The 27,255-nt window shown below is 44.5% G+C and overlaps 1 protein-coding gene across 1 annotated transcript; it reads left to right on the top strand.

The window, feature by feature from the left end:
• The first annotated feature begins 1,349 nt into the window (after nucleotides 1-1,349).
• On the top strand, nucleotides 1,350-27,039 carry sema4ga (sema domain, immunoglobulin domain (Ig), transmembrane domain (TM) and short cytoplasmic domain, (semaphorin) 4Ga). The gene is made up of 16 exons (XM_071515867.1): nucleotides 1,350-1,423; nucleotides 5,622-5,937; nucleotides 11,311-11,459; nucleotides 12,605-12,667; nucleotides 12,792-12,890; nucleotides 13,066-13,159; nucleotides 13,241-13,354; nucleotides 14,464-14,618; nucleotides 16,820-16,995; nucleotides 18,512-18,656; nucleotides 19,601-19,823; nucleotides 20,241-20,356; nucleotides 20,737-20,891; nucleotides 21,381-21,439; nucleotides 21,986-24,618; nucleotides 26,091-27,039. The coding sequence occupies exons 2-15, from the start codon at nucleotides 5,742-5,744 to the stop codon at nucleotides 22,993-22,995; spliced, it is 2,754 nt and encodes a 917-aa protein (XP_071371968.1). The 5' UTR covers nucleotides 1,350-1,423; nucleotides 5,622-5,741; the 3' UTR covers nucleotides 22,996-24,618; nucleotides 26,091-27,039.
• Nucleotides 27,040-27,255: the final 216 nt, after the last annotated feature.

Here is a 27,255-nt window from a genome sequence, read left to right as displayed (position 1 = left end):
ATCCTTTGTGTCAGTATGAGCTGCGATGTAATGACCTGCAGGTTGTTGCCATCACAGAATGGCCTGATCTGTGCTCTTGCTGTTGATCTGTATAAAATAATGACTAAAATCTAATTTATGAGGCCTGCGTGTCGAGGTATTTGACTTGGTTAGTGAATCTCTGGGGAACAGGAACATGGGAGAGTGATAGAGCCAGCTTCCCTCACAGGCAGCTTCATTAAGCCTTGAGCGCCTGTGTGCATAAGATTCAAATTCACTTGAATATGGGATCTGTCTCGCAAGCCCCACTCCATGAATCTCACCTAATCTAGAGATCCAAAACATAATATTTTCACCCAATAGCCTGGGGGGGGGGGGGGGGGGGGCAGAGAGATGGATGAGGAGCCACAGGTGGAAGCAAATTTGCAGGCCTGTATGTGAATAATGTATTCTTCTGGGTGCCAAACCAAATTTGTTTTCCTGAAGAAATTACCTAAACAAGAGTCAGTGACTTTCTTAATTTGTTTCAAAAACCCAGCCTTCTTCTGTAGGTAAATAAACAACATCAGTTGTCACTGACCTTTACCCCTTGGTGCATGAATTATTTAAGAACTATATGGGGGGAAATGTGTCTGTTTTTCTTGACTAATTAAGGTGGGAAATTTATAGAATTGTTGCTATAGAGTGACAATGCACGTCAAACGAAACATCCTGGAAAATCATATTTTTACTTGGTATGGTATTTTCTCTCTGTTCAAAATTATGTTTTCTGTCAGCTGTAATTCAATTTCAGTATAAGGAGACATTAATGCAACATTCAGGTTTAGTTCAATAGTAGAGGCTGAATAAATACAATAATTACACAAAAGGTTTTTTATGGAATGGACAATATGCAAAGAAATCAATTGTAGGACATTTTTAATAAATACGTCACTTACTATCTCCATGAAAAATGTATGACATATATTTATTGGTGGGGCATTGTTTTTTGTAATCCAACAAACCTGGTTGTGTGTTATTCCCTCTGTATCCAGTAGGTGTCAGTAAGTGACGTCGCCTTCTTACAATGAGTGGGACAAGTTGAATGCGCCCTTGTCACTTTGCCACATACACTGTAACTGTGCAGAATATTTCTCTACATACACCCAAAGCAAGTGTGTCAGTGAACCAGAAAATGTCCACATCATCGAATAGCATTCAGCAGATGGAGGGAGCGGGCGGCTGGGTTCAGTGTCGGCAGGCTGATGGGGAAAAGTGAAGAGGCGAGGAGGGTGGGCCACCTGTGACGGCGAAGGACTGGAGAGGATCTGCGAGTCAGAAACCCTGTCAGTGTGTCAGTGCGCGCGCCTGCCTGGCTCTGTGAGCAAAGTCCACTTGGATAATCTAGAGCGCAAGGCAACATCAAGTCCCCTCTCTCGCTTCAAGAAATCTCCACATGATTCAGGTAAGACACTGAACATTACGCGACTGCTGCTTGCATACACACCAGCGAAAAATCACTGTAGGGACGTGTACAGTGTGTGTTTAACTCAATAATGAGTTTACAGTGACCATATCGTACTTTATGGTATTTTTTTTGTCTCCTATCGTATCTATGTAATATTCCTACAATGGTGCAAAATGGACTATAGTTTCGCTGTGATATTTGTATAGCATTCTTCTAAAACATTATAGGATTACTGGTTGTTTCTCGTTAGTTTCTCTGTGGTTTGGCTACCTGCTGCGTAACCTAGTAGTAGCCCACTGTCCGATGTGAATACGGATTACACAACAAGACAAAAGACAGGTGATAGACAGCAGCGTCTATTACAACTCTAATGTAACCTAACAAAATGATTCACTTAAATAAGAAAGCCTGCCCCCTTAAGTGCCCAATAGGCCTCCTAATTAGCAGATGCAACTAATTGAATTCAGACTAACGCAGTGCTGTGCGGAACTGTATCATTGACTATGGGACTATGTGAAATTGGGTTGGCTATATTTAAAATACTAATAAGTAGCCTATTTTAAGTATTTTAAATCCAGGCCTTTGTGTCGCTCACCTATACTCCCCGCTGTGCCTTCCTGCTTCACATTACTGCATGACTAAATTACAAGTCATCTGGGGCCGCGGTGCTGGAATGACTTTCAACCCGTCAGACATCAACAGAGGGATGAGCACGGATTGGGTAATATGCATAATAATTAAGCTGTATGATTCACACTCAACATCCGATGTGTGTGTGGGATGTCAACTGGCCAGCGATGATTAGAGTAAATCAGCTGTAAAGACACGTTGATGATGTGAAGGTGCCGGAGGAAGAGCCAAGTGGTTACTCAGTCATTGATTGATGTCAAATGGGTGATCATCCTGTTATTATTCAGATGAACTGATGGTCTTTGTAGGTCTGATGTAATCATGACGTTTCACCGGGCATGTGGAGGGTGAACCCACCGAAACTCAGGTCACCCACCTTTTGAGCCTGACATATTTCATAGTATACATCGTGTGAAACTGATATGAAGATGGAGTCTTTTACCAAAAAAGGACAGATTAACGCTTTTCTGAAAATACAGTTGATGTTTCTAAAGTGTATTTGCAACACAGTGCATTGACCATCCACTGCTTCTTCTCCTCTGTCGCATTGTGAACACAATCAGTGTAAACCTAGTGTGTTCGGACAGTTTAAAGAGCCCAGTGTTACCCTCACAGGCTGCTCCTGTATGCTGTGAAAGGCCGTATGAAGCAGTAAAGAGTATACAGCTAAAAAACAAAGTCGAATACAGTAGACTTGCATGGAACAGATACAGTTCAGTCTCGGTTAGCTTTCTTTTGTCTGTCAGGAACAAGAGCATCATAAAGCCGTCTGTCTCTCAGTTGGAGCACAGTTCAATGGCTTTGACTGTCATCTTTTCTACCATTTGTAACACACACACACACACACACACACACACACATATACAACTCAGAAAAGAGGGAGTATGGAGTCTTTTGGGGCCAGTGTTGATGGAGCTGTCACGGCACTGCTCCAATCTCTTCTATTCAGCCCAAGTTTATAGACACTTTATAATTGCCTGATAAAATCCATTTCCGTGGATGAATGTCTTGGGACTGGGAGCTGGCGGCGAGATCAGGGGGAAGGCAGATTAGAAAGGTTAGGTCAGTACATGAGTGGTACAGTCGATGTAATTTCCTCTGGGTCCTCCTCATTTTATTTTTTCGAGATCTCTCTCTTTCTACGTATCTCACAGTTTTGACTGGTGTGTTCAGTGGCCAATTAACAATTGAATGCCTCTGCATTTAGGGGGGTCCAGGATACTCAGCGCACCGTCAGGAGTGATGGATTTTCGATGACAGGGACTTGGAAATGTCACAATTATTAGCACTTCCCTCTGCACTTCTACACTTTATTCTGACCACCTTCTTAGAACTTATTCACTGCCCTTTCTGCCTCCCTCTCTCCATTCCTTTCTCTCCATGTCATGTGTCTGTGAAACATTTTCATTTGAATGGACTCCTCTTCCTCTCAGGATTACCTAGACCCTGTCAGGACCACTGTGAATGACTCACTGACTGACTGATTGATGGGATTTATACCCAGACAGCCCAATTTGAGTTATTTCAACTCAACCTGATATGAGGATTTCAGATAAATGACTCATAAAGAGCTCCTCAGCGCACCTCCTCTGCCACCTTTTAAGAAGGGCTTTGACAAGCCTTAGAGGGCCACTTGACAAACCTTTATATCGTCTGACAGGCCTTTGGAGAGGCAGCACATCCTGACAGAGAATGCCCAGCTGAAATAATTGGCGCTCCTACAGTATACTTATGATATTGGACGCATGGTAGAGCTGTGTGAAAAGAAAAAAAAAAAACGCCGCTGCCAGGTGAAAACCTTGTATCTCCCAAATATAATTTCAGGAACTTACAAGAACAGCCTTGTTTCCGGATTGACCACCGGGCATTTTGGAGTTCATCCAATGGGTTTTGAACGGGTTTCAGAAGCCCAAGGAGTCGTGGGATTTTCTAAACTCATAGAAGACCATCAGTTAAAGCTAATGAAAATCACCAAAGTTGCAGTTTATGAGGTTTTCATGCGACAACAGCGACAATATCCCCTAAACACAGCTGCTGTTCTGCCATTGAAACTGTGGATACTGCCTGCCTGTAGTCCTGACAGCTGTTTAGTTCTCCTACAGTATTCCCTGTCATTGTACTGTTACTACACCAACACTGTTACTACAGTGTGGCTCTTATCTACACCTGCTTGCCGCTGTGGGTGTCCTTAATGTTATGCAACGCTCAAGCCAGCCGTTGTCATGGTGTCAGCCTTAAGGGACTGCTAGGACTTACTATAACAGTGCAGCCACACACACACACACACACACACTTGCGTTAATGGCTTCACTATTCTGCTGTGTTGTTTCGTGGATGTGTGTGTAGTGTGTGTGTGTGTGTGTGTATGTGTGTATAAAGAGCAAGAAGGCTTGGTGCACTCACAGCTCTTTAGGGTGCAAGACGCGGGCTCCTCCCTTTCTCAGTTTTTTTAATGGAAAGCGCTAAAGAGTGTGTGAGTGTTTACATTTGGAATAGGGAGAGCATATTAAAGACAGAGGGAGAGTGTTTAGAGTGAGTGTCACTGTGTGTGTGTGTGTGTGTGTTTTGGGAAGGGAGAAAGAGAGAAAAAGAGATGTCACCATGTCACCCTCTAAATAAAATGGGACAAGGTCGGTGATGCTCCACAGAATGTGTCTGTCAATGTATTCTCAGTGTGTGTGTGTGTGTGTGTGTGTGTGCACTGGTGCATGTGATGGTGACACTGCCCCCCCACCAACCCCCACCCCTTCGCCCTCCATCTCTGCTTTCTCTTTCTCTCTCTCTCTCTCTCTCTCTCTCTCTCTCTCTCTCTCTCTCTCTCTTACTGTCTCTCCACATCTCTCTCTCCAGCACTCACGCTCTCCATTCACTCTTCCGAAGGGGGGGTCCCGTTGTTCTGCCGGAACAACATTAGCATTCACGCCACCACACATCTTAGAGAGATATCACATTTTACAATCTTTTCCCCCGTGGATTTCCTTCCTCTCAGGTACGTCTTCTGCTCCAGTTTCTGCTCTTTGAACTGGTTTCACACCTCGTGGATGCAGATTGCTCCACATCGCCGTTTGATCCTCAAGTGTTTGCTTGTGATACCGACACATAGTTCTGTTTAACAGCCATTGTTTGGTTAATGATATTTTCACTGATGTGTTGATACTGGGCAGCTGCTGCACGCACACACACACACACACACACACACACACACATACACACATACACACAGATTTGGAGATGGCTTTACTTTTCCCGCCCAGTCTCGCAGCCCCCATTGATCTGCAGAAGCCCCCATATTTTATTGAGCTCATACAGTTTGCGTCTCTTTCATGTCTGTGTCATCATCCTTGTGATTTCCTCCAGATCAGCTAATCTCCTGTGTTTGAAGTGTGCCACTCATCTGGAACGGCTTGTACTCTTTCTCCACTTCCCCTCTGACCCTGACAGACAAGACTCGTTGTTTCATTTTGAAGCACTATGCCCACATGTGCATCGTTCTGTGTTCCTCCTAGTACAGACATGACTAACACTGTTGGTTTTGTGTATGTGTCTTTTTCTTTTTTTTTTTCAGCTTTCTCCACAACCTTCAATCCCTTCTACAGCTGCCTGCTCGCCTGCTATTGCGTGAGTGTGTAGGTGTGTGGGTGTGTGTGTGTGTGTGAGTCTTTTGGAGGTGAATATGTGTGTGTGAATGTCTTTGGATGTGTGTATACCACCCCGGTCGGAGAGTGTGTGTCCCGTGAGACGCTCGGCGGAGATGCAGGCGGCTCGGTCCTCGGCGCTGCGGCTCCTGCTGCTGAGCTGCTGTGTGTGTGTGGCGGCCGCCTATCCCTTCAGAACGCCCCTGGATATGGACGTCACGCCACGCATCACTGTGCTGACCAGCGGTAAGGAGCACACACACACACACACACACTGTATACATACTAATTGAAGTAGGGCTTCATTCCAAAATGCTGTATATCAATTTTGGAACAGTTTTTTGGTACATGAAATTCATCAATCGAATCGTCAGTGTTTCAGAAACACAAACGATTCTGTCCTCAAACATTTATGTGTTTTGTAGTTAAAGGTGTTAAGCTGACTCATGACTTTAATACTAATGTACACGCTGCTTTACATTCATGCCAGCAATCATTTTGCAAGAGAATGGTGGATATCTCATTTAGGAAAGAAGCTCTTCACATATTCTTTCCTGTTCTTTCTGTAATATTGCAGCTGCCGCTTTCTCTCTCTCTCTCTCTCTCTCTCTCTTTCTCTCTCTCCCTCTCTCTCTCTCTCTCTATCTTGTTTTCACTCTCTCCCAGTCTCTTACAGTCTCCCACTCTCCTGACACATCTCTTTTCCCATTTCTCTTACTCTCACTCTTTCACTCCTTTGAACCTCATTTGTGTGCTCACCGACGGGCACAAACAACACACACACACACACACACACACACACACACACACACACATACACACATACACTCACCTTCTGGTAACTCTTACCCCTTACAACATTTTTATTGAATGTTGGATTATTATTCAGTTGGCTTGTGTGACTGATGCTTGGCATCTAGCCTGAGGAATATAGCAGATCAATCCTCCAGAGACAGAAGCAGACTACTGAAGTGCTTACACTTGGATCACTGCAAAGCATCTAGAGAGACTGACACCACTGTAGGTAGTTGAGAAGCACCGTAACCATGACAACTGTTGTAGTATGGCGCAGGGCTGTGGTATACAGTATTTTTCTTTTAACGGGTGTGTGTGTGTGTGTGTGTGTATCCTTTTGTGGCAGCGCTGTTATCTGATCCTGGACTCAGCATCCCTTATTTGTTGATATACAGACGTGTGAATGCAATTTGCTCACGTCTCCAGTCCATGACTTCAGCACAAATTTGCCAATTTTCAACTCCCTTATCATATCATACTGGTGGGACAATAGTCTTCCTTTCCCCTTCTCCTCCTTCCCTCACAGTAAATCACAGTAAATCAGCGCTATCCCCACTTGCCTTCATTATCTATCTTTTCTTTTTCTGTTACTCCTCTCTCTATCACTCCCCCCCCCCCCCCACTACCCTTATCTCAATTTCTCTAAATCAACACTTAGTGCGTAAGCCGGCCCACAAGTCCTCCTACACGACTCATCTCCCTGTCTACCGCCCCATCCATCTCTCATCCGCTCCCCCTCTGCCTTCCATCTTTCAACCTTAGCACTTAAGCTCCTTCCCTTCTCCTTCATTTTTTCTTCATTAGTTTGTATGTTTTTTTTTTAAATTTTCATTATCTTCCTTTGCTTCCTTCACCTTCCCTTTACCTTTCTTTCTTTGTTTCTTTTCCTTCCCTCCTCGCCATGAGAAGACTTCGATATGCAAACTTACCACTAATCCCTTTAATCTCTGTGTTTCTTAGCAACCTAAGGCAAAGCCTCCAAACCTGCAGGGGGTAGTTAAATCACGCATGCACGCGCACAGTCGCACACTCTCGCACACACACCTCCGTTCACTCCTTGTTGCGATGTTCAGTACTTCACCCCGTCCACATAAACAAGGTGAAAAAATATTGGAGGGGGGGTTGTTTAGGGTTATTAGTTTGATGAGTTCCAGTGCTCAGTTTTGAGAAGCTGAAAAGCGAAAAGAGAGGGAGAGACGGCTGCTAAAGAGGGTGAGATGGTGAAATGGGAAAGTGTTGCATTTAAAAACCTTTTCATTGTGAATGGACCCACAGATTTCACACTGATTTCAACCTGTCAGCGTCTTCTGCCAGTGTTTGATTTTGTGAATTCAGAATTTGAGATCCAGTACTAACATTCAGATAGTGGCCGGCGTTCTGTACGTATGTCAGAATACTCTGAACTGTGAACAGTCAGGCCTGACGTTTGTGTGTGAAAGAGTATGTTGAGCTGTCGCGTCCAAGGCCTGTGCCTCGAGGTTCTCAGTGACTTTGATGTGTTTGTGTGTGTGTGTGTGTGTGTGTGTGTCTGAACACTATGTTCTGTCCACATCAGCTGAGGTCCCTCAAAGTGTTTGCTCAGTAAATAATATCATCTGGGTCTCTCTCTCTCTCTCTCTCTCTCTCTCTCTCTCTCACTCTCACTCTCTCTCTCTCTCTCTCTCTCTCTCTCCCTCCCTCCCTCTCTCTCTCTCTCTTTCCCTATAAGATGTTAAGAGAATTTGCCTCTTCTCCTATAATCTGGTCAGCTTTGGCTATAGAATGTGCTGTTGAATTTAATTTCGTCATCGTACAGGGTTAATGTAGCCCAGCAGGAGCCCTAATCTGCAGGTAAATCTCACCTGCTGTGTCACTCTATCCTCCAGTGCTCCCCCCCCCCTTCCCTCCCCCCGCTGCTGGTCGGAGCCTGAGGGGTTAGCGAGGCTGCTTTGCATTACCTGGCTCCAGCTGTCAGCCCCTCACATGCGGAGAGGATATTGTGTGCCTTAGTGCTAGGATTACACCCAGAGTCTCCGCCAGGAAACTTAGCTATTGTCTCTGCGAACATCCATTGTCTTCGCTCACAATGAGACGCCCAATAGGGTCGGTGTGTGCGCTCACGTAGGACAGTTATTGTTCTGATGACCTCAGAAAATCCCATAGAGCGGTCAGCTAACACTATACTTCCTCCTGCCGGGAACGAGGGAGTAACCGAGTAGAGACATCATCACCTGGAAAGAGTGCGGGATGGGAACTGACTGATGCTGATGAAATGAGTGGGGTGGATGGGATTTTTGCCGTAGCAGATAGGAATCTTAATGACAGCTTACTTGATAACCATGCAGTCTTCAGGGAGATTTATACTGAAGAGGGAAGGGGATCGGCTGAGGAAAAAGAAAGTTTGACACTTCTGTTTGGGCATGTCGAGCTACTGTACTCATCGATAGGCATCAAAAGTGGCTCACTATGAGCCTTGCTGATTTTATGGCTAATTGCTGTCAGAAACGCCTCAGTTGATAGTAAAGTCATGGCTACAGAACTCCGCTCAGCAATATTCAGTCATGTCAGATGTTTAAATCAGACATTGCATTAACAACTTTGCCATAATTTTTATCAAGCAACATTGTTTGCTCACAACATCACAGTTGTCTTGTGCAGCCATTGTTATGGTTGTAACACTGTTTGATCAAGCGGCTGAGTATCCTTGCTCCATGCCTAGAGGTTCTCTGTGTCTTTGATGTGTGTGTGTATGTGTGTGTGTGTGTGTGTGTATGTGTGTATTGACGGTGGTGTCATGTTTATGCAAGCTAAGTGGAGTCTTGATACATCATATGTTTGGAGCTTGCATAACCTTAAGGCAGCTCATGACTGCAGCTAGCAAAGTTTTGACATGTTTTATGAGAGAGTGTGTGTGTGTGTGTGTGTGTGTGTGTGTGTGTGTGTGTGTGCACGCTATACAGTATTTCTCAATGCCGAGTGTTTGTGTGAGTGAATCTCATTAGTATCTTGTCCTGTCAAACAGCTGCAACCCAATATAGACTGGAAAAGTGGACAGGGACATACACATATTGTGATATAACAGCCTCCAACCCAAAAAATCCACACAGTCTTACTAGATTTGTGTCTCTGAAATCTGATACGGCGCTGGGCTTCTCTTCATTATCCTGTTCTCACTCAGCAGAGCCATGTAGGATAAGGATAATCCCTCTGCTTATATTGTCCATAGTGTGGGTGTAATTTCATTTCTGGTCAGCGCATTAGAATGAGAAGAGTGAGAAAGTCAGTAGATAAACAGTCTTAAAGGAAAAACACACCCTAAAACATTTTAATACTGTTAAAAAACGCAGCTGTTGGCGTTGTACTTTGCATTTCTCGGCCCATTTTGGTGTATTTTTTCTTATTCCCATGATAACTGGCTAAACATGACGATGTGATGAGACATCTCCAGCACAGCCACAATGAAGTTTGATAGCAGGAATTTCACGTCCGTTCTCTGGGGGTTGTCGAAAGGCATTCTGGGACATTCTGGGCAGTTCCAGATCAACTGTTGTGTCAGTTGAGCTTGCGTATTTGCCATCACCAATTGGGCAGTCTATTTGTCAAACTCACTCGCTCATTCTCTGCTGCTGCCCACCCCGCTGCCCCTGTTGCTGCTGCTGCCTATTAAATGCATCTGTCACCCCACCGCCACCCCAGCATCCACCTGTGGGCTCTGTTTCTCGGTGGGGGTGGGGGGGGGGGGTGGGGGTGCATTTGATCTTTTGCTGCTCTCGCTTTTGGCTGCCTTTAAATTATGCTTCGCGGAGAGTGATACGAAACAGAGCCTTGATGCCAAAAATAAAAACTGTATTTACATTTATTCTCCTTAAAAATGTTTATATTCATTTCGTGAGTTGTTTGACTGAACTTAAGTAAAAGTAGGCAAGGCAGGTCGAGGGAAAGTGGGTAAACAAATAAACTGCAACACTTCATCACAAAATAACTCCCGGAATGCATTGAACATCACAGATTGATGATATATAACAGTGTAAGAGTATCCGAAGGTGGATTTTTCCTTTATGGCTCTGGATGCACAGAATCACTGGGGCAGCAGTAATGCAGAGGGTGAATAAGCAGGTTTGTAACCAGAAGCTAGTGACTTTAAATTCCTGGACTGTCTGGGAAAATGTGGGCGGTGAAAGTGAAAGAGTCGCACTGTTCCTTCCCTGACAGCTACAATTAAGTTGCCCTTTGAACAAGACACTTAACCCCCTAGGTATTCTGGTAGAGATGGACCATGGTCAGCAGTAGAAGACTGTGTTTATACTGAGCAGTGCCCAGGTGTGAATGGGTGTAAACATACGAATGAGATGCAAATGAATTGTCGAATCATCATGTGCATAATGAAATGAGTTGAGAGTGCATCACAACAAAATTAAAATTCTGTACTGCAACACATGTTGCACAAGGCACAAACAGTTATTTGTTTCTGTGGAAAAGGTTAAACTGGCTGTCGTCATCATGGCTGCTCCCACTGATTGTTAGTAGTCATCTCTACTATTTCACAGCTCCTCCACTGGAGTGCTAATTACACTGGCTATCATACTGCTGAATCAGCCATTAAAAAGCATGAGTGTTGTGCGAATGTGTGAGAAGTATTTTTTTTTTTTTTAGGAAAGTATGAGCCATTTTGCATAAATAGATACAGCAGCAGCTGTGTCAGGGGGTTACAAAAGGTCACCTTCATTAACAACCCATCCTTCTTCTCTCTCCTCCTCGTCTGCCCCCTCCTGTCTCCTCTCCTCTCCTCTCCTCTCCTCTCCTCTCCTCGCCTCTCCTCTCCTCTCCTCTCCTCCTCTCCCACAGGTCTCCAGGGTTGTAGGCGTTTCCAGTCCTCTGCAGTCAACTACAGCACTATGTTGCTGGAGGCTGACAGTGAGCGTCTCTACGTCGGGGCCCGGGGGGCTGCTTTCTCTCTCAATGCCTCTGACATCTCAGCCAGCGCGGCTCTGACTGTGAGTGTGTTTGCTGATGTATGTGTGTGACTGCACTACCGTGTTTGTAAGTCCGCCACGGCTTCATTTGCATTCTACAACGCGGTGATGCAAGAGCATATCTTAAGTCAATGAGACACTCGCATCATTTCAAGGCAATGTAGATGAGCAGCTTGTGAAGAGACAGCATTTCATTGCTTGTGAACAGCAACTTCATACTTACACTGTACAGGTTCCTCATATAGAGTAGATGATCAGATTAAATTTTGGAGCACCTTGCCCTTGGATATTAATGAGGAAAAACATATTTTCTTGAAACTACTATAACTCTAATAGCAATGCTTAAAAATACGGAGATTCATGTAAACAGCATCCATGTGTTATGTGAATACATACATATGGTGACAGAAATATTTGCTAATAAATGCATTAATTAGCTCAGTTACTGAGCTCATTAGCATAACTGGTTATGTTTAATATATCATGATGATAAGGCAGCTCGAGTGCCTTTTTTCTTTTTTTTGTCTATAATTTTGTCAGCATTGATTATGTCTCATTTGCCCATTCCCATACAAGCTTGTGGTAATATTGTCCACTTCCATTTCTTCAAAATGTCAGCAGTGTCTGTGATTGAGTCCAGTCCTCAGTACTTGAACTACTGTATGTTCTAGACAGAGAGGACAATGTCATTAAAGTCGACAGTCCCTTTAAGTAACCACAGAAACTCAACACCCTCTTTCACCTGCCATACCACTGTGCTTGTTACCTGGTGACAGCCTGACATAAAGCTGTTCCGCCATTTATGTTAATGCAGTGCTGTTGTAGCTCCCAAGGTATGACCACTGGTGTGTGTGCATAACACTCCCTCCCTCGCAGCCACTCCCCCAGCTGCTGCCGTAAATAAGAATATCTTTGGGTTACATAAGAGTTAAAAAAACATGCTGATGTTCAGCTACACAGAAGATTTACGTGCTGTGATGGCAACATTATTCAATATGAATTACTAGGGTCAGGTACACACTATTTTTACTTATTTACTCTCTTTTTATCTGTTCTCTGAATTGTGGTTGTTTTCTTAAAAAAACGGATGTGAGCCAATAATATGAAACCATTCAACTCTCTGTGTGCTCTTTCTTTCCTGCTGTATGTTATGTGGTGTGTATTAGATTGAGTGGGAGGCTTCCTCGGAGCAAAAACGGCAGTGTCTGAGCAAGGGAAAAGACAATAAGGTAAGCATTTAGTTGTTTTTCCCTCAGTCCTTTTCTTTTTATCTTTTTATCTTTTGTTCTCTCCCCACTATTGATATTCCTCCCCACAATGTAATATTTTTCTGTCTTTGTCTTTGCCTTCCAGACGGAGTGTTTTAATCACATTCGCTTCCTCCAGAGGTTCAACTCCACTCATCTCTATATGTGTGGGACTCATGCCTTCAGTCCCCTCTGTGCATACATAGTAAGGCCATGCACAATACATCACACACTTTCAGTAGTGTCAAATCCATTCAATATTTAATTTCTTACAGAATACTACAGCAGTGCTAATACATTCTGTTTGCGCTGTACATTCACTGAATAGATTTTCTCTCTCTCTGGTCCTTTGCTTTCCCCAAATGTTTTGTCCCGTATAGGATGAGGAGAGGTTTGTGATGTCATCTCGGACTGAAGAGGGCAGAGACAAGTGTCCCTATGGCCCAACGACCGGCTACACCGGCCTCATGATAGGTAAGACCCCACCGACAGTTACCGATCACTTCCACTGTTTTATTAATCTGCTCCTCAATTGATAAACTGGTTTTCCTCCAGACCAGCAGATGTTTACGGCCTCTCAGTACGAGTTTCGGAGCTTTCCAGATATCCGCCGTAACTCTCCGTCTCCCACGCTGAAGACGGAAGACGCTCCCACCCGCTGGCTGAACGGTGAGTGCGCTGGATGGCAAGTTAATCTGCTGGATTGATGATGCAGGTCTGTTGCCATGTTTGGGGCGGCAGGGCGGGCTAGTGGTTAGAGCCTCTGCCCTTCAGCCGGGCGACCTCGGCTTAAGCCCCTGTGTCGGCAGGCATCTGTCCTGCTGCTGTGCCCTTGAGCAAGACACTGAATCCCTACCAGCTCCAGTGGTGCTGTTCTGTGGCTCAGCCTGTGCTTTGACTTACCATGGAGCAAGAAGAAAATTCTGTGTGGGGATCAAGAAAGTGTTATTTTACTGTCATTACATCAGTTACTGATGGTTCCACTAATGCTTAAACCACTATCAGTGGCTATGTTTACATACACAGAGACTTCTGTTATTAACCAGTTTTGGATCGACGCATGAAATGACATCTTTACTTCCTTGATTTGATGTATTTGCTGTTGAAAAAGGAGGTTGGGGTGAGACATAACGCAGGGAGGGATCATTCAAAAGTGCAAACCAATGGGATATAAGTCAGGGAGAGAAAGCCAGATTGTTCAAAAATCTCTGATGGTTTTATTGGTTGGAATTTATATTTACACCTACAGGTGCAGCAGCATGAGGTCACCATTAAAGATACTTAAAGATTTTCCATGAAGTAAAAGTAATGGGAGTTCTCATACCATTGCCAGCTCATACTCTGATTATGAGAAACCCAGTTAAGATGCCTGGCTTACTTCAACATTAAACAAGTTACTGAAGCATGTAAACATGTTACTCCTTTTACTTTTAGTTTTTGCTGTCTGGGCAAACTCAGACTCATCCAGTGTTATAGGTACATTTTGATATCAACAAAAAAACGGCAGTGAGCAAAGCTTACCATTACTATTGGGATGATCAAGCAGACAGGACTATTCTATAAATTCTTATTCATGGCAACTGGGATACTAAATCTCAGGGTAGCTTAACCAGAATAAAAGCTAAACCGGAGCATGGCCAATAGCCGGGTTACTCAGTTCATGTAAATGTAGTCAGTGGTTAATGACTCAATAAGAGGTGAAAAGGGTTATGCTAACTCATTCAAGCAAAAAAAACCAAAACAGTTTGAACTAATGCATCTGTTTCTCCCCCGTACAGAGGCGGACTTTGTGGGCTCGGTGCTGGTGAGGGAGAGCGAGGGCAGCGGCACCGGAGACGATGACAAGATCTACTTCTTCTTCACAGAGAGGAGCCAAGAGCAGACAACGACCTACAGCCACAGCAGGGTGGCTCGGGTGGCACGGGTTTGTAAGGTGAGGGGAGACGAGAGAGAGAGAGAGAGAGAGAGAGAGAGAGAGAGAGAGAAAAGTCGGGAGATATTTGTAGCAGGGAGTGACGCCTCGTGTCAGGATGAGGGATGGAACAGGGAACGTACTGGTAACAAGGCTCCAGGGTAATTAGAGGAGCAGACACTGTAGCTGATGAATGGCTTGGAGAGTTAGTGAGAGAGGGATAGATGGCTGCGGGTGCTGAGAGAGATGCGGACCGCTCGGCACCCTCTGCTGATAGGCAGTTGATTGACCGCCTAAAATGTGAACGATTTACATTTCCCGCTGTCCTGGAAAGACTTATCAATAGTGAAACCCATCTGGATTTACTGTACAGTTTAAGAACTGTGTCGTTTTTTCCTTGCTGTACAGTCAGCTTACAAGATCTCCCCTCGACTGCCTGACAGCGTTTTTTTTTTGTTGTCTTAATAAAAATGCCTTGTGACTGCATGCATGAGGAGTGACATTTGCCATTTGCCAGTGGCTGAACAGACTTTAAACTTAAAATCAAAAGGGCATGTGGCAGTGCTTAATTTGTAAATGATGAGGTCCCGGAACACCAAGTGGTCGGTGTTCCCGCGAGTCGGTGTGGAGGGAAAAGGTTCCGGAACATATCAAGACAACAAGCGCATTGGAGGCACGGTGGTGCTCAGTGCAGCCATATAGCTTACTGTAGACCTAACAGCCTAAACATTACTAAATGACTGATTATATGACCTTAGAGCTCCGACTACTGGGGACCTATAACAATATTTGATTATTGCATAGGCTACATAATGCTCATTTTTACAAACCTGCCCTTCAAGTAGTAGACTAAAGATATAACTGGACTGTGCACAACATAAAAATGCCCACATAGGCTACTATGAGACATCCTAATCATACATAAAGGATACTGCAATGGCTTCAACCATTTAATGCAGTAAAACGTGTCATGGTGCAGCTAGAAGCCACTCAGCTGGACCATGCTAGTTTTGAAATGACCACAGTGATGTGGCTTACAGCCCTTCACGTCAACCAATTCTCATGTTATTACCAATTATTTCTGGACACTCAACATAACATGCGCAATTGCCCGCATATTTAACTGTGGGACTTACAGGTCCGCACTCCAAAAAATTCTGTTTTGATTGTCCCAGCAGAGACCTAATAGATTACAGAACATGCTAACACGTTTACAAACAAAAAAAATCATGCTTACCTTGTCTAATTTTCCAAAATAGTCCACACAGCGGACATATGGACAGCAAATTTAACTTTTAGCCGTGACGCTGTCTGAAGTTTACCATAACACACTCTGCAGAGCAGCTCACTCATGTGTGACGTGATTACGATGCGCTTGTTGTTACTTTCTAATAGGGTAATCACATGTCTTCATATGGAAATGAGACAGTTTTTGGAAGGGAGGGGAAAGGAAAGAAGAGTCAACTATTGTGAGTATTACATGGCAGACAAAAAAAAACAAATTAAACGGAAGGTACCGGAATGCAGGTAGTCCAAAACTGTGAGGCGCCGAATCCTGTTCCGGCAGGATCCGGCACAAATTAAGCACTGGCGTGTGGAGAGCAAGCTGATGTCAAAGAGCCGGGCTTGAAAAGAGACAGCTCACTACGTCTTATCAGCTCTGGTAGTACTTTGTCATCGGGTTTCCAAATGAATCACTGCCTTGAGTCAAGCATATCCATTGTGAACCCTCCAGAACTTGTCCACCCTCATTTTTCGTATCAGGAATCCGTGTTTTTATGTGTCTGCACAGGCTGTACGTCTGTGTGTGTGTGTGTGTGTGTGTGTGTGTGTGTGTGTGTGTGTGTGTGTGTGTATGCCCACAGCAGGCTGCAGCACAACTCAAGGTAGAAAGCACTCAGTGTGGGGAGTGAATTCCTAACAGGCTTTGACAATCACACTCATGCACGCACACACACACACACACACACACACAAACCTGTAGATTTCAAAAGGGAGCCTTACCTTAGGGAAGCCATAACCTTACTGAACTTACTGTTATTGCCTTGCCTTGCCATCTGTTGCACTGTTTGGGAGGCCTGTGTGTCCTTATGTGCAACCTTGAATCAAGTGTTCAGTCTGTATTCCTCTGGTATCCACACCAGGCTCTTACCTCGTCTCACCCTCTCTTCTCCCTGCTATTTCTCCTTTCTCCCTCTTCTCCTCCACCCCTCTTCCCTCAGGGGGACAGGGGGGGGCATTTAACTCTCCAGAAGAGGTGGACGTCCTTCCTCAAGGCCAGGTTGATGTGTTCTCTGCCCGAGTATGACTTCCACTTCAACATGCTGCGCAGTGTGTTCGTCGTGCACGGCCACACACCGCAGGACACGCTCTTCTATGGCATCTTTGGCCTGGAGTGGTGAGTGGAAATTTGCGTGTTGTCGGATCTCCGGCCGGGACTGAGGGGCTTTGAGGGTGCAAATGTAAATGAGTAAGACAAAGATGAAAGGCGGCAATCGATGCGCTGAGATAGTTGAAGAAGACAGGAGGGGACAAGATGAAAGAGAGGGGTGAAAGACAAAGCCAGAGGAACTTTGTTGTACAAAAGATGTGGAAAAAAAGAAAAGTTGGGTGGAGGATTTTTAAGTCAGAGGGTGGGGAGTGAATAAGAATTGAAAATTTAGATTTAGACTGAAAAAAAAGGGTAAGTTGCAAAAGGTTTAGGTGAGAAACTTTAAATGGCATTTCCATTTATCAGTGTGATTATATTACATTACTTTGCTAGCCATAAACCCTTCCACCATACCAGTGTGGCCTCTTTTCCCAAATCTCTTCATCCATTACTTAAAACATTCTAGAACACAGAAAATGTTTTATTTTGATTGAACTAACTGAATAATATACCAATATTTACTAGTGGTTTTTCCCAACCTCCAGAGGGAAATGTTAGTAGTGGTTTAGTGCTCAGAAACCAATATAAAGCTGTGTTCCTTTCAAAGTCATAAATTCAGTTGGTAGGTCAGAATTACAACCTCTGTGTGTTCCAATGATCCGGCTCAGAAAAAAGAAGGAAGAAACATGGGCACCCGCAAGATTGTCTTATACTTAATGTAAAATACTGTTTCCTGTGTAACAGCTAATGTTATGTCTATGATTATATTTAGCAGGGTTAGCTAGCTAGTTAGCAACCGTAAGTGCAACTTTACATTTCAAATTAATATATTCAACCATTTACCACATAGGTGTTTGGATGGATTTTTCATGCAACGCTGAAAATCAAACTTAAGTGTATTTTGAGGATTATAAATATGTTAAAAGTTAATGCTGTGCGAGTTTCCTACTTGGAATTTCGTCTTGAAGGGGCGTTCAGTTGCATGTTTTGTTATAGGAAAGCGGTATTTCCGACTTTCTGACATCTCTGGAACGCAGCGTAAGGATATACATACTGAACACTGTAAACGTAATGCCAAAGTAAAACGTTGCTATAGAGTGAATATGGGTGGCGGAGAGAAGCTGAAGGACATAAACAATCAAAGATGATCCTCAAGAATTCATGTTCCCTTGGGGTGCCCCTCTCCCTCCCTTTTGTCTCCTCCTCTCCCGCCTCTCCCTCCCTCTCCTCTCTGTACTCCTCCCTCCCTCCCACTCTTCTCGGAGATGTATGACGTCTGATTAGCTTTGTACGTTTATCTCTGTCAGTGCTCATCCAACCCCACACAACACCTCTCGCTTTCTTGCCTTTTGTGTCTTTCATTCTTTCAGACTAGGTGAGCCAGTGATGTACTGTATTCCTACTGCTGTCTCTATGGCAACACTGGGTTTACTGCTGTTATTGTTCTTGGCTTGTGCTCTGGCCTTTCTCACTGTGTGTGTGTGCGTGTGTGTGTGTGTGTGCGTGTGTGTGTGTGTGTGTGTGTGTGTGTTGCTGTCTTTAGGAAGAACGTGAAGGCATCTGCGGTGTGTCGGTTCTCCCTGTCTGAGGTCCAGCAGGCCTTCCAGGGACCCTACATGGAGAACCAGGACTCTGGCTCCAAATGGAATGAATACACTGGGAAGATCCCGGACCCACGGCCTGGAACAGTAAACACACACACACACACACAAACGCACACACACAAAGTGCAGCGCTGCCTCCTCTATCTCTAATATGCGACTGTAGCCATTGTCAGCTCTTCTGTGATGACGCAAAGAAAAATCTTAAATCTCTTGCTCCTCTCCGTCCCGCAGCGTTCGCAACAGAAAACCCCAATAGAGTGCAGATGAGACTTATCGGAAAGAGAGATGCATAAAGGCAGGGAGGCAGAGGGAAAGATGGAGAGGGAGCGATAGGGAGGATGAGTGGCAGCCTCACCGAAGAGGCTCGAAACACAGTCGGCTTATGTCACCGAAACCCATTTCCATGGCGATTAACTCCAGGCTGTAGCTCGGTGACAATGGCTTAGCGTGGCAGCCAGGGCCATGGCATCATTAGCAAGAGCAGACATTATCCACTGTAGTGTCACTTCAACACTTTGTAGGACTTAATTTTAACTTTGTGGTTAGCTGTTAAATGGAATGGAGAAACGGTCAAGGGTTTTAACTTGGGAGTGTGAAAGCCTCTTAGAGGAGTTGGGTAAAGTCGTTTGAAAAGGACAAAAGACAGAGAGGCGAAGTTGTTCCCTTAGTCAGGTGCAGAGAGAGCTAAGTCCCCCGCATGTCAGCACAAGCCGGCTGCTGAACTCGCAGAGGCTCAGCGGCGACTAAGTGAAAAATCACATTTTCTTCAAACTCATTCTTCCACACGCTCGCATTTTCTTCTCTATCCCTTAATTTTCCCCCCCAGTATCCAGCAAACCATCTAGCTAAGTCCCCCTACATCCCCTCTCCTCCTCTTCCCGCTATCCCTTTATTCTTACATCTCTTCTGCAGAGTACTACATCGCAAATCAACTGATGTCCTCCTTTTCCCTCCACTCCACCAGCATACAGTGTTACTACCGCACTACCCCTCCTCTCATCCCCTCTCTCCATCCCTCTCTCCTGCAGTGTATAACAGATGCACTGAGGGCCAGGGGCATAAACTTCTCCACCTCCCTGCCGGATGATGTGCTGGACTTTGTCCGGAGGCACCCGCTGATGTCCCAGCAGGTCCAGCCTTCGGACAGACGCCCCCTGTTGTTCAGGAGGACCACAGACTACACCCAGATGGCTATACACATGGTCCAGGGCTTAGACGGACAAACATACCATATACTGTACATGGGCACAGGTGTGTGGCGCATGTATATTTGGCACCATTTCTGCAGTCTTTGTTTGATAATGCACAGCCATCAGTCATGCATTCATTAAACTCATCGAGGATAACACATAAAGTTTCCAAAATGTATTTCTAATGTGGTCCTCTTTTAAAAGACAAGAAGGCTAAGAAAACATGTGATTGGCTGGCCGAGAGTCACAGTACATACCATAAGAAAACACATCAGATAAATAATTATATAGAAAACATATAAAATGAACTTGCTAATTACAATTTTCAACACAAACATCAGCTAAAAAACATCAGCTAGAAATTTGAATGGTTTATGTCATTGTGGAATGATTACATCGGGTAAGAAGTAACAACGGTAGCTTTATGTCTACTGTTTCTCCATGTTTTATTAACCTGGTGTTGTTTCATGTCACACAGATGAAGGCTGGTTACACAAGGCTGTAGAAGTTGAGGGTCAGCTCCACATTATAGAGGAGCTGCAACTGTTTGAGGAGCCACAGGCTGTTAATAGCCTGCTCATCTCTGCCACACAGGTAGTGTGTCTGATGACCTCTCTCTCACACTCACACACACACAAACACACACACACACAGGGAGTAATCTCCCCTACACCAGTGGTTCTCAACGTGTGACCCCACCAGGGGTCCTTGAGAGGGTTCCAGGGGGTCCCCAGCAAACGGATGAATTGTTAAACTTCGGCATTATTTCATTGACAAGAAGTTAACACAGTTGGTTGACACAATTTCAGTCATGGAATTCTGGACAAAATCAAATCTAACAATAACAATATTTTGGGTCTGAGAGACAAAATCTCATCAAATGGGAATGAGAACTACATTTGGGGTCCTTGATATGAAAAAGGCTGAGATTCACTGCCCTACAGTACTCATGTCTGCCCTCTCCTCCCCCACAGATGAGTGTGTATGTGGGCTCTCCATCAGGCCTGGTGCAGCTGCCCCTCTCCACCTGCCACAGATACACTTCCTGCTATGACTGTATCTTTGCCAGGGACCCCCACTGTGCCTGGAACGGAGCCCAGTGTGTGGAGATAATGTCACACGCAGACAGGTGGGTGCCGACGTGTGTGTGTGTGTGTGTGTGTGAGCGCGTGCGTGGTTGGATCAGGTGATTAAATCTCTGCTGGCGCCCTTACTGTCTGTTTGATCGGACTAACGTGAAGTACTCCTTGTGTCTCCGTGCCCGGTCACAGTGTCAGCTCTCAGGACTGTTGCGTAATCACGAGCCCGGCAGAAACTTGTTGTTGACAGTGATAGTAAACATAGCATGCAGCGGTGAACTTTCAGTGTGCTGATTCATCTCGGGGAATGCGCTTACTCAGTAGAAATCCATTATTGAAGCAATAAAAGATATGAGACTCATTTCTAAGGGGGCGAGTGGTACAATAGAATAGAATAGAATAGAATGTACCCCAGAATAATGGTGTAGTTAGAATGAAATAGAACTCTCAATACCAACAATGGCGGTTGCAGCCAATAGGGAATTTTTGGAATGATCGGTGGAGTGATGTGTTGAGTGTAATGTTTTCTCTCTCTACAGAGCCGCTTTAATCCAAGACATCCAGCATGGCAACAGGGGATGTGAGAACACAGAAGACGGTACGCAGAAAGCTCATCTGCTCCTAGGTTAAGCTAAAAAAAAAAAAAGTTTTCTTTTGTTGTTGTTATCACAATGAATGATGAAAGGGAGATTAAAAATAGAGAATGTTAGGCACAACTAGAAAGATGTATAGTTGTCATCAGATGGCATGAAGGACTCTTTGAAAGTTGATTATGCATACTCTGTTGGCAAAAGCCTCTCCTCCCTTGCTTCTTTAATCACATTTTTTCTTATCTCAGGAGAGAAAGCTGTTTGATATTCAAGGCAGGCGAACTCTTTCACACGCTTTACAATTTCAATCTGATAAAATGTAGCATCTTCTGTCTCCTCGTTGTTCTTTTCTGCATAAGGTACTATGATGGTTGGAATTACGAAAATGATCATTTGAGTTTATATCTCAATAATTCTAGATTCAGTTTCTTGTAATTAACATATAAAGTGACAGGTCAAAGGCCATTTTTTTAAAATTTCAACTGTATAGTCCAACTGTGCAATCAGACTTTTCTCACTGTGTCTCAATATGTCTGGGGTTGCCGTTGTTTCAGACGTTGTCCAGCGGAGCCGCTCTGTCAGGGTGGGGGATGACGTGCTGCTGCAGTGTGAGCTCAGCTCCAACCTGGCAACCCCCATGTGGACCCTGGATGGCAGTAAGCTGCAGGGCTACGGCCTCGACTCTGGCTTCAGAACCGGCACCGACGGCTTGCTAATCATTGAAGCCCGACCGGACCAGAGCGGACAGTACACCTGCCATGCCCTTGAGAACAATATTCAGGTTGCCATAGTTACCTACAATGTCACTGTCCGCCTGGACCTTCCTCCTCCCCCACCTGTGGAGCCAACCGAAGACCCCTACAGTCCCTCCATCGCTCTGACAACGCCCAGTGGGCCCCCGTCCTCTGAGAGACCGCTGCCTCCGCCCCCGGCCCCTCTGCTCCCCCGGTCGGAGCTGCTCTCCCCGAGGAACATGGAGGCCATGTACCTGTCCCTCATCACCATCCTCGGGGGGCTGTGCATCGTCCTCACCGTGGTCCTGCTCTACGTGGGCTTCTGCCTGCGAGTGGGCCGCAGGGGGAAGTACTCCCTCCGCGCCGCTGCTGCAGCCTACCCGGACAGGAAGAGACATGGCAGGAACAGGAAGCAACACCGTAGCTCCTCCCACATGGAGCTGAAGACGATCTCTAGTCACTGTAACGGCAACGGTGTTTGTAATGGAAATTCAAAGCAACATAACGGCGACGCTCAGGACGGAGGCCTTCTCCAGATCGTTCCCGGGCAGGGACACTCATCGTCCAATAAGGAGCCGCCTCCCCCAGCCCCCCCGCTCCCCCCCACCCCGCAGCTTCCCTCCCCAGAGTGCGACTTCCCCAGCGGGCTGTCGGCCACTCTGCCCAGCGTCCTGAGGAGAATGAACGGCAACAGCTATGTGCTCCTGAGGCAGAGCGACTCCGAGAGCACGTCGCCGCTCTGCTACTCCTTCACCGACGAGCTCAGCAGGATCTTGGAGAAGAGGAAACACACTCAGCTGCTGCCCCGGCCTGACGAGAGCTCTGTGTAGAGAGAGAGGTGCAGTAGCTCCCCCTGTGGTGGGAGGACTGAAGCGTTCTCACCTGGTGCTGAAGTGCCTGCCATACAACTTATCATTGCTGATAACAGAGACTAAAGCAATGAGAGAGTCTTATCTATATTTGTGACTTTAAAAGGTTTTTTTTTTCAATTCCACATTTAGACATTCCTGCTCTTTGACCCTCCGAGGAGTTTGTCAACCCTATTTCCCAATTTTCTAAAAGAACAGTGAGAATGAGAACTCAAAGTGAGGGGCCAAGCATGAAATGGAAAGAAAGTGTAATCTACCTCACCTCAATATTACTTAGCAGGCCATCTACAGACAAAATACGGCTAAGTCTGGGTCAGTGTAACCGCCCCGTTATGGAGCCTGATCCAGGGTGAGTCCTGAGATTCCCAGAAAGAGCCCTGATCCCCAGACCAGGGTGTCCGGACTCCACAGAAGAGAGGAGGCTCATGGGAATATACATGTGAAGACCGCTGCTATGTGACAGCGATATTTGGCTCGTTTCAAAATGGATGGCAGCTAGCCAATGTTTGTTTGCATTAACAAGTGCACAGATGGCCTATGCATTTTTAAAACATGTTTCATTCACACAATTTAAATATTGAAGGAAATGGACATGGACATGGTATAGGAAGGAGTTGCAATGTTTTCAGTTTCAATATTGACCATGTAACTGCAATAACCAAAACAAAATAATATAAACTCATGACAGTACTTTCCATTAACCATCATTAATAAATGGTGAATTAATCATTATTTCATATCATTTAATGTTAGCCACCTAATAACTGACTATTAGTTAATTCCCTACATTGTTTTTGTTTCATTAATAGCAAATTATGTATATAATGTGCATTATTATTGACACGTAAATAAATCAAATAACCATATATTGTATCACAACTGTTAAGAAAGTAAATGAATGACCTTTGGTTGCCCTAGTTAACAATTTGTCAGTAATTTTATTAACCAGGTTGAACTTTTAAATAATTAAGTATGCAACAAATTATTAGCAACTGTTTGTAAACCATAAATAAGAATTATCCGGGCCTTTATTATACAGTTGCAGCTGAAGCTTATAATTCTCAGTAAAGGGTTAACAAGTAAATAATTGGTAAACAAAGGAAATTAAGGAAATTAATCAAGTGATTGTTATTTAAGCATTAAATAATTACTGAGAAATATTAGGTTTATTCACCATTTGGTAATGATGGTTATTTTAAAGTGTTAATAGACGACCCAGAGGAAATATGACAGTATTAATGATTTTAATGCACTTTAAATGCCAGTTTTAAAGGCCTTTAGGAAACAGATGAGTCATGTGGGACACTACAAGAAACGAGACTCACATGGGAATCTAACAACACTGCACCAAATCAACAACCAGCATACAAGAGGGAGAGGGACTTCTTGATTGGATGCTTCTCAATATGGAGTCCACAGCTGTGTCTACTGGACCTATTTGGGAGAAAATGAATAAAAAGAAAACAGTGCATTGACTGTGGTCCAGCTGGGCCAGAATCCACCGCTGCGCTGAGTGAGACCCAGCATGAGGCCATAACAGAATAACAAACTCTGGGGCACAGCGTTAACCCACAAGCATCCAAGGTAAGTAGAGTTTGGATCATGCCAACACATCTCCCTGACAGGCTTATTGCCAAGCATGCACTTAAAGAAATGGACCAAGAAGTCAGAGTGCAGCCTCACTGCACCAATATTTTAAGAACTAGTTACATACCACTGCGAAGAGAAGAGAGCAGAATGTTGTTTTGTAGCTCATTGGTGTTTAGGGATTCATCTCAAAATTTTTGCATTCATGAGCCAAAGCCTTCCTTATCTAACTCCTGCGTTGTTGATAATTTGTCGAAAAGTTTAGGTTCAGTGATGCCAAAAAACACATCTAGTCTCTTTCACAAAATCTGACAGAGTGTAGTTCATTTGTGAGAGGAATGCATCCATGGAAGAAAACATCAAGGCTACAGGGCTGAAATGAGAGCTTAATGTGAAACACTACCAGTTCTCAGCTTCAATCCGTTTCTTGTCATCTCTTCAGCAGCGTTGTGGTCTTACCTTTTGCTGTCTTTCAAATATTCCCTTTCTTGTTTCCGTTTTTCTTTTACCTGCATCACGCTTTATCTTAAGACAAGTCTGCTCATTATCTCACTCATTCTCTCACCCCATCTGTTTATTTTCCTTATCCATCTCGTGTCGCTGCATCTCTCTGGTGTTTGTCTGTCAGAGGGCAGCATTAATTAGACCCTGGTCTTATGACAAGACTGACCTTATTCCCCACTGCAGAAAGAGGGGCGAGAGAAAGAGAGAGAGAGACAGAGTTAGACCCCACATCTCTTGAAGGGATGTCCCCCCAGAGATGTAACACTCTCAAGCTCCCAATTATTTTCTCATACCCTCAGACTCAGGGTAGACTTCGTTTTTTACGCAGAAATATGAATACACATCACAGCAATGCAAACAAATAAGCAGACACAAATATGCACCATATACATAAACATAACGTACACCTCAATAGATGCTCCTGTGACACCAACACACACACACACACTTGATTGGATCTAAACTGGGAGAGACAGGCCTGTGATGTCAGGGTGTGGGATGCGAGCCGCTGAGGTTCACAAAGGCAAGATGCTTGGAGAGCAAAGCTTTCTAGTCTGTGGGACTGATCAAAGACATGAAAAGAGAAGGAAGTGGCCACACACAACATTTGAAGCCTTCATTAAGGCCCTTTCACCTCATCCCAGAGCATGTGAGGAGGTGAGAGCGGTGACAGGTATTATTTATGAAGTTTGCACGGTCTATCCCCAAGGACAAGGACACTTTAAATCAGAGTTGCTAATATGTAAATGACTTTCAGCTGCGTTTGAAAAAGGCCCAGCCCACATAGTTGTTGTAGTGTCAGGTCTGATGCTAACTATAGCGCCGTGACTGCTTTCATCTTATCTGTGTTGCCCTTCAGAACAACACCCAAAAGGGAGGCTATAATGGAGACGCATGTTGCTGACTCCCGTGCATATTTCTTTCTCTCTCTCTCTCTTTCTTTCTGTCTTTCTTTCTTTGTACAGGTCTGATGAGCACAGGTCGGTCTGAATCTCTCTTAGCTCCATTCCCTCAAATGCCGTCTCCCACCCAGCGTTGGATGATGGCGGGACGGGCTGCGAAGACGTTCTCCTAATGAGGAGTGAAATGGAATTCAACATCATTAGCGGACAGCGGAGCCAGAAGAGAGAGAGACGGGATAAGGGCTACAGTTTGACGACTCTGCACCACAACTGGAATGAAAATTATTAGCTGCAGTACGCTACTGAGCAATGTTTGTTCTGTAGAAAGCAGTTCTTTGTGTGCAGAAACAGTGTCCTTGCCTCTCTTTGATTCAGACAAGTTAGCAGACCAGACTCGAAGGGTAATGACCTTTTTCTCACACTTGCTGGATGAATTGTGCAACACTGTTCTTTTTCTCTTTTAGTTAAGAAAACAGCCACTAAATAAAACGAATTAGGATAACTCCTTAATGTTAATTAAAAATGCCAAGGTTGCCAAGTTTGAAAAGAACTGTGTGAACCTATTTTAATCCAAACCAGTTCTCTAAAGACAGAAAGATGGGAGAAAAAAAGCATATTTATTTTGTAATTTTGTACATTTGTGTTTTGGAGGTGTTAGTTGTTGTCACTGTTGTTGTTTAAATGCCACTTGTGAGACGCCCTCCTGTCAGCGGGGGGGTTGGGTCACGATTTGCCTGTGTTGCACAAATCTGATACACTGTAGAAGCATGGTAGCCAAGAGCATGCAGGGACTATACCAGCACCACAGAATTTAATATTTATACTAATGGGAAGATAGATAACACCAATTTACCTATCCATTATAGCCTATTAACTAGGGATTGTTCAGCTGAGCTTGTCACAGTAATGTCCACAGTTGTCAACATGTTAGTTTTGCTCTCTATATGCATGCCACACCATGCTTGTGTACACAGCAAATCAAATTGTTTTATTAAACTAACACAACGAATAACAGCACATTGGGTTCCTTTGCATTTCAATCGTAATGAGTTGAAATTCAAATAAAACTTTGTACTTCAACCCTTTCCTCTGTTCATCATTGCTTGTGTCATTTTACAGTTTGTTGCATTTCTGATCACCAAGATAGAAAGGAGAAACTAATCCTTCTCTTGTCAAAGCATTGGAACAGATCCCTGTGTTGACGTATCTAAGAGTAGGCTGTATACAC

This window comes from Centroberyx affinis, unplaced genomic scaffold (genome assembly GCF_046629955.1).
Source record: "Centroberyx affinis isolate AG114_WGS23_722 - 3 ecotype Tasmania unplaced genomic scaffold, CSIRO-AGI_Caff_v1 ptg000374l_1, whole genome shotgun sequence".
Classification (NCBI taxonomy): Eukaryota; Metazoa; Chordata; class Actinopteri; order Beryciformes; family Berycidae; genus Centroberyx; species Centroberyx affinis.
This window is presented reverse-complemented; position numbering and strand designations above follow the sequence as displayed.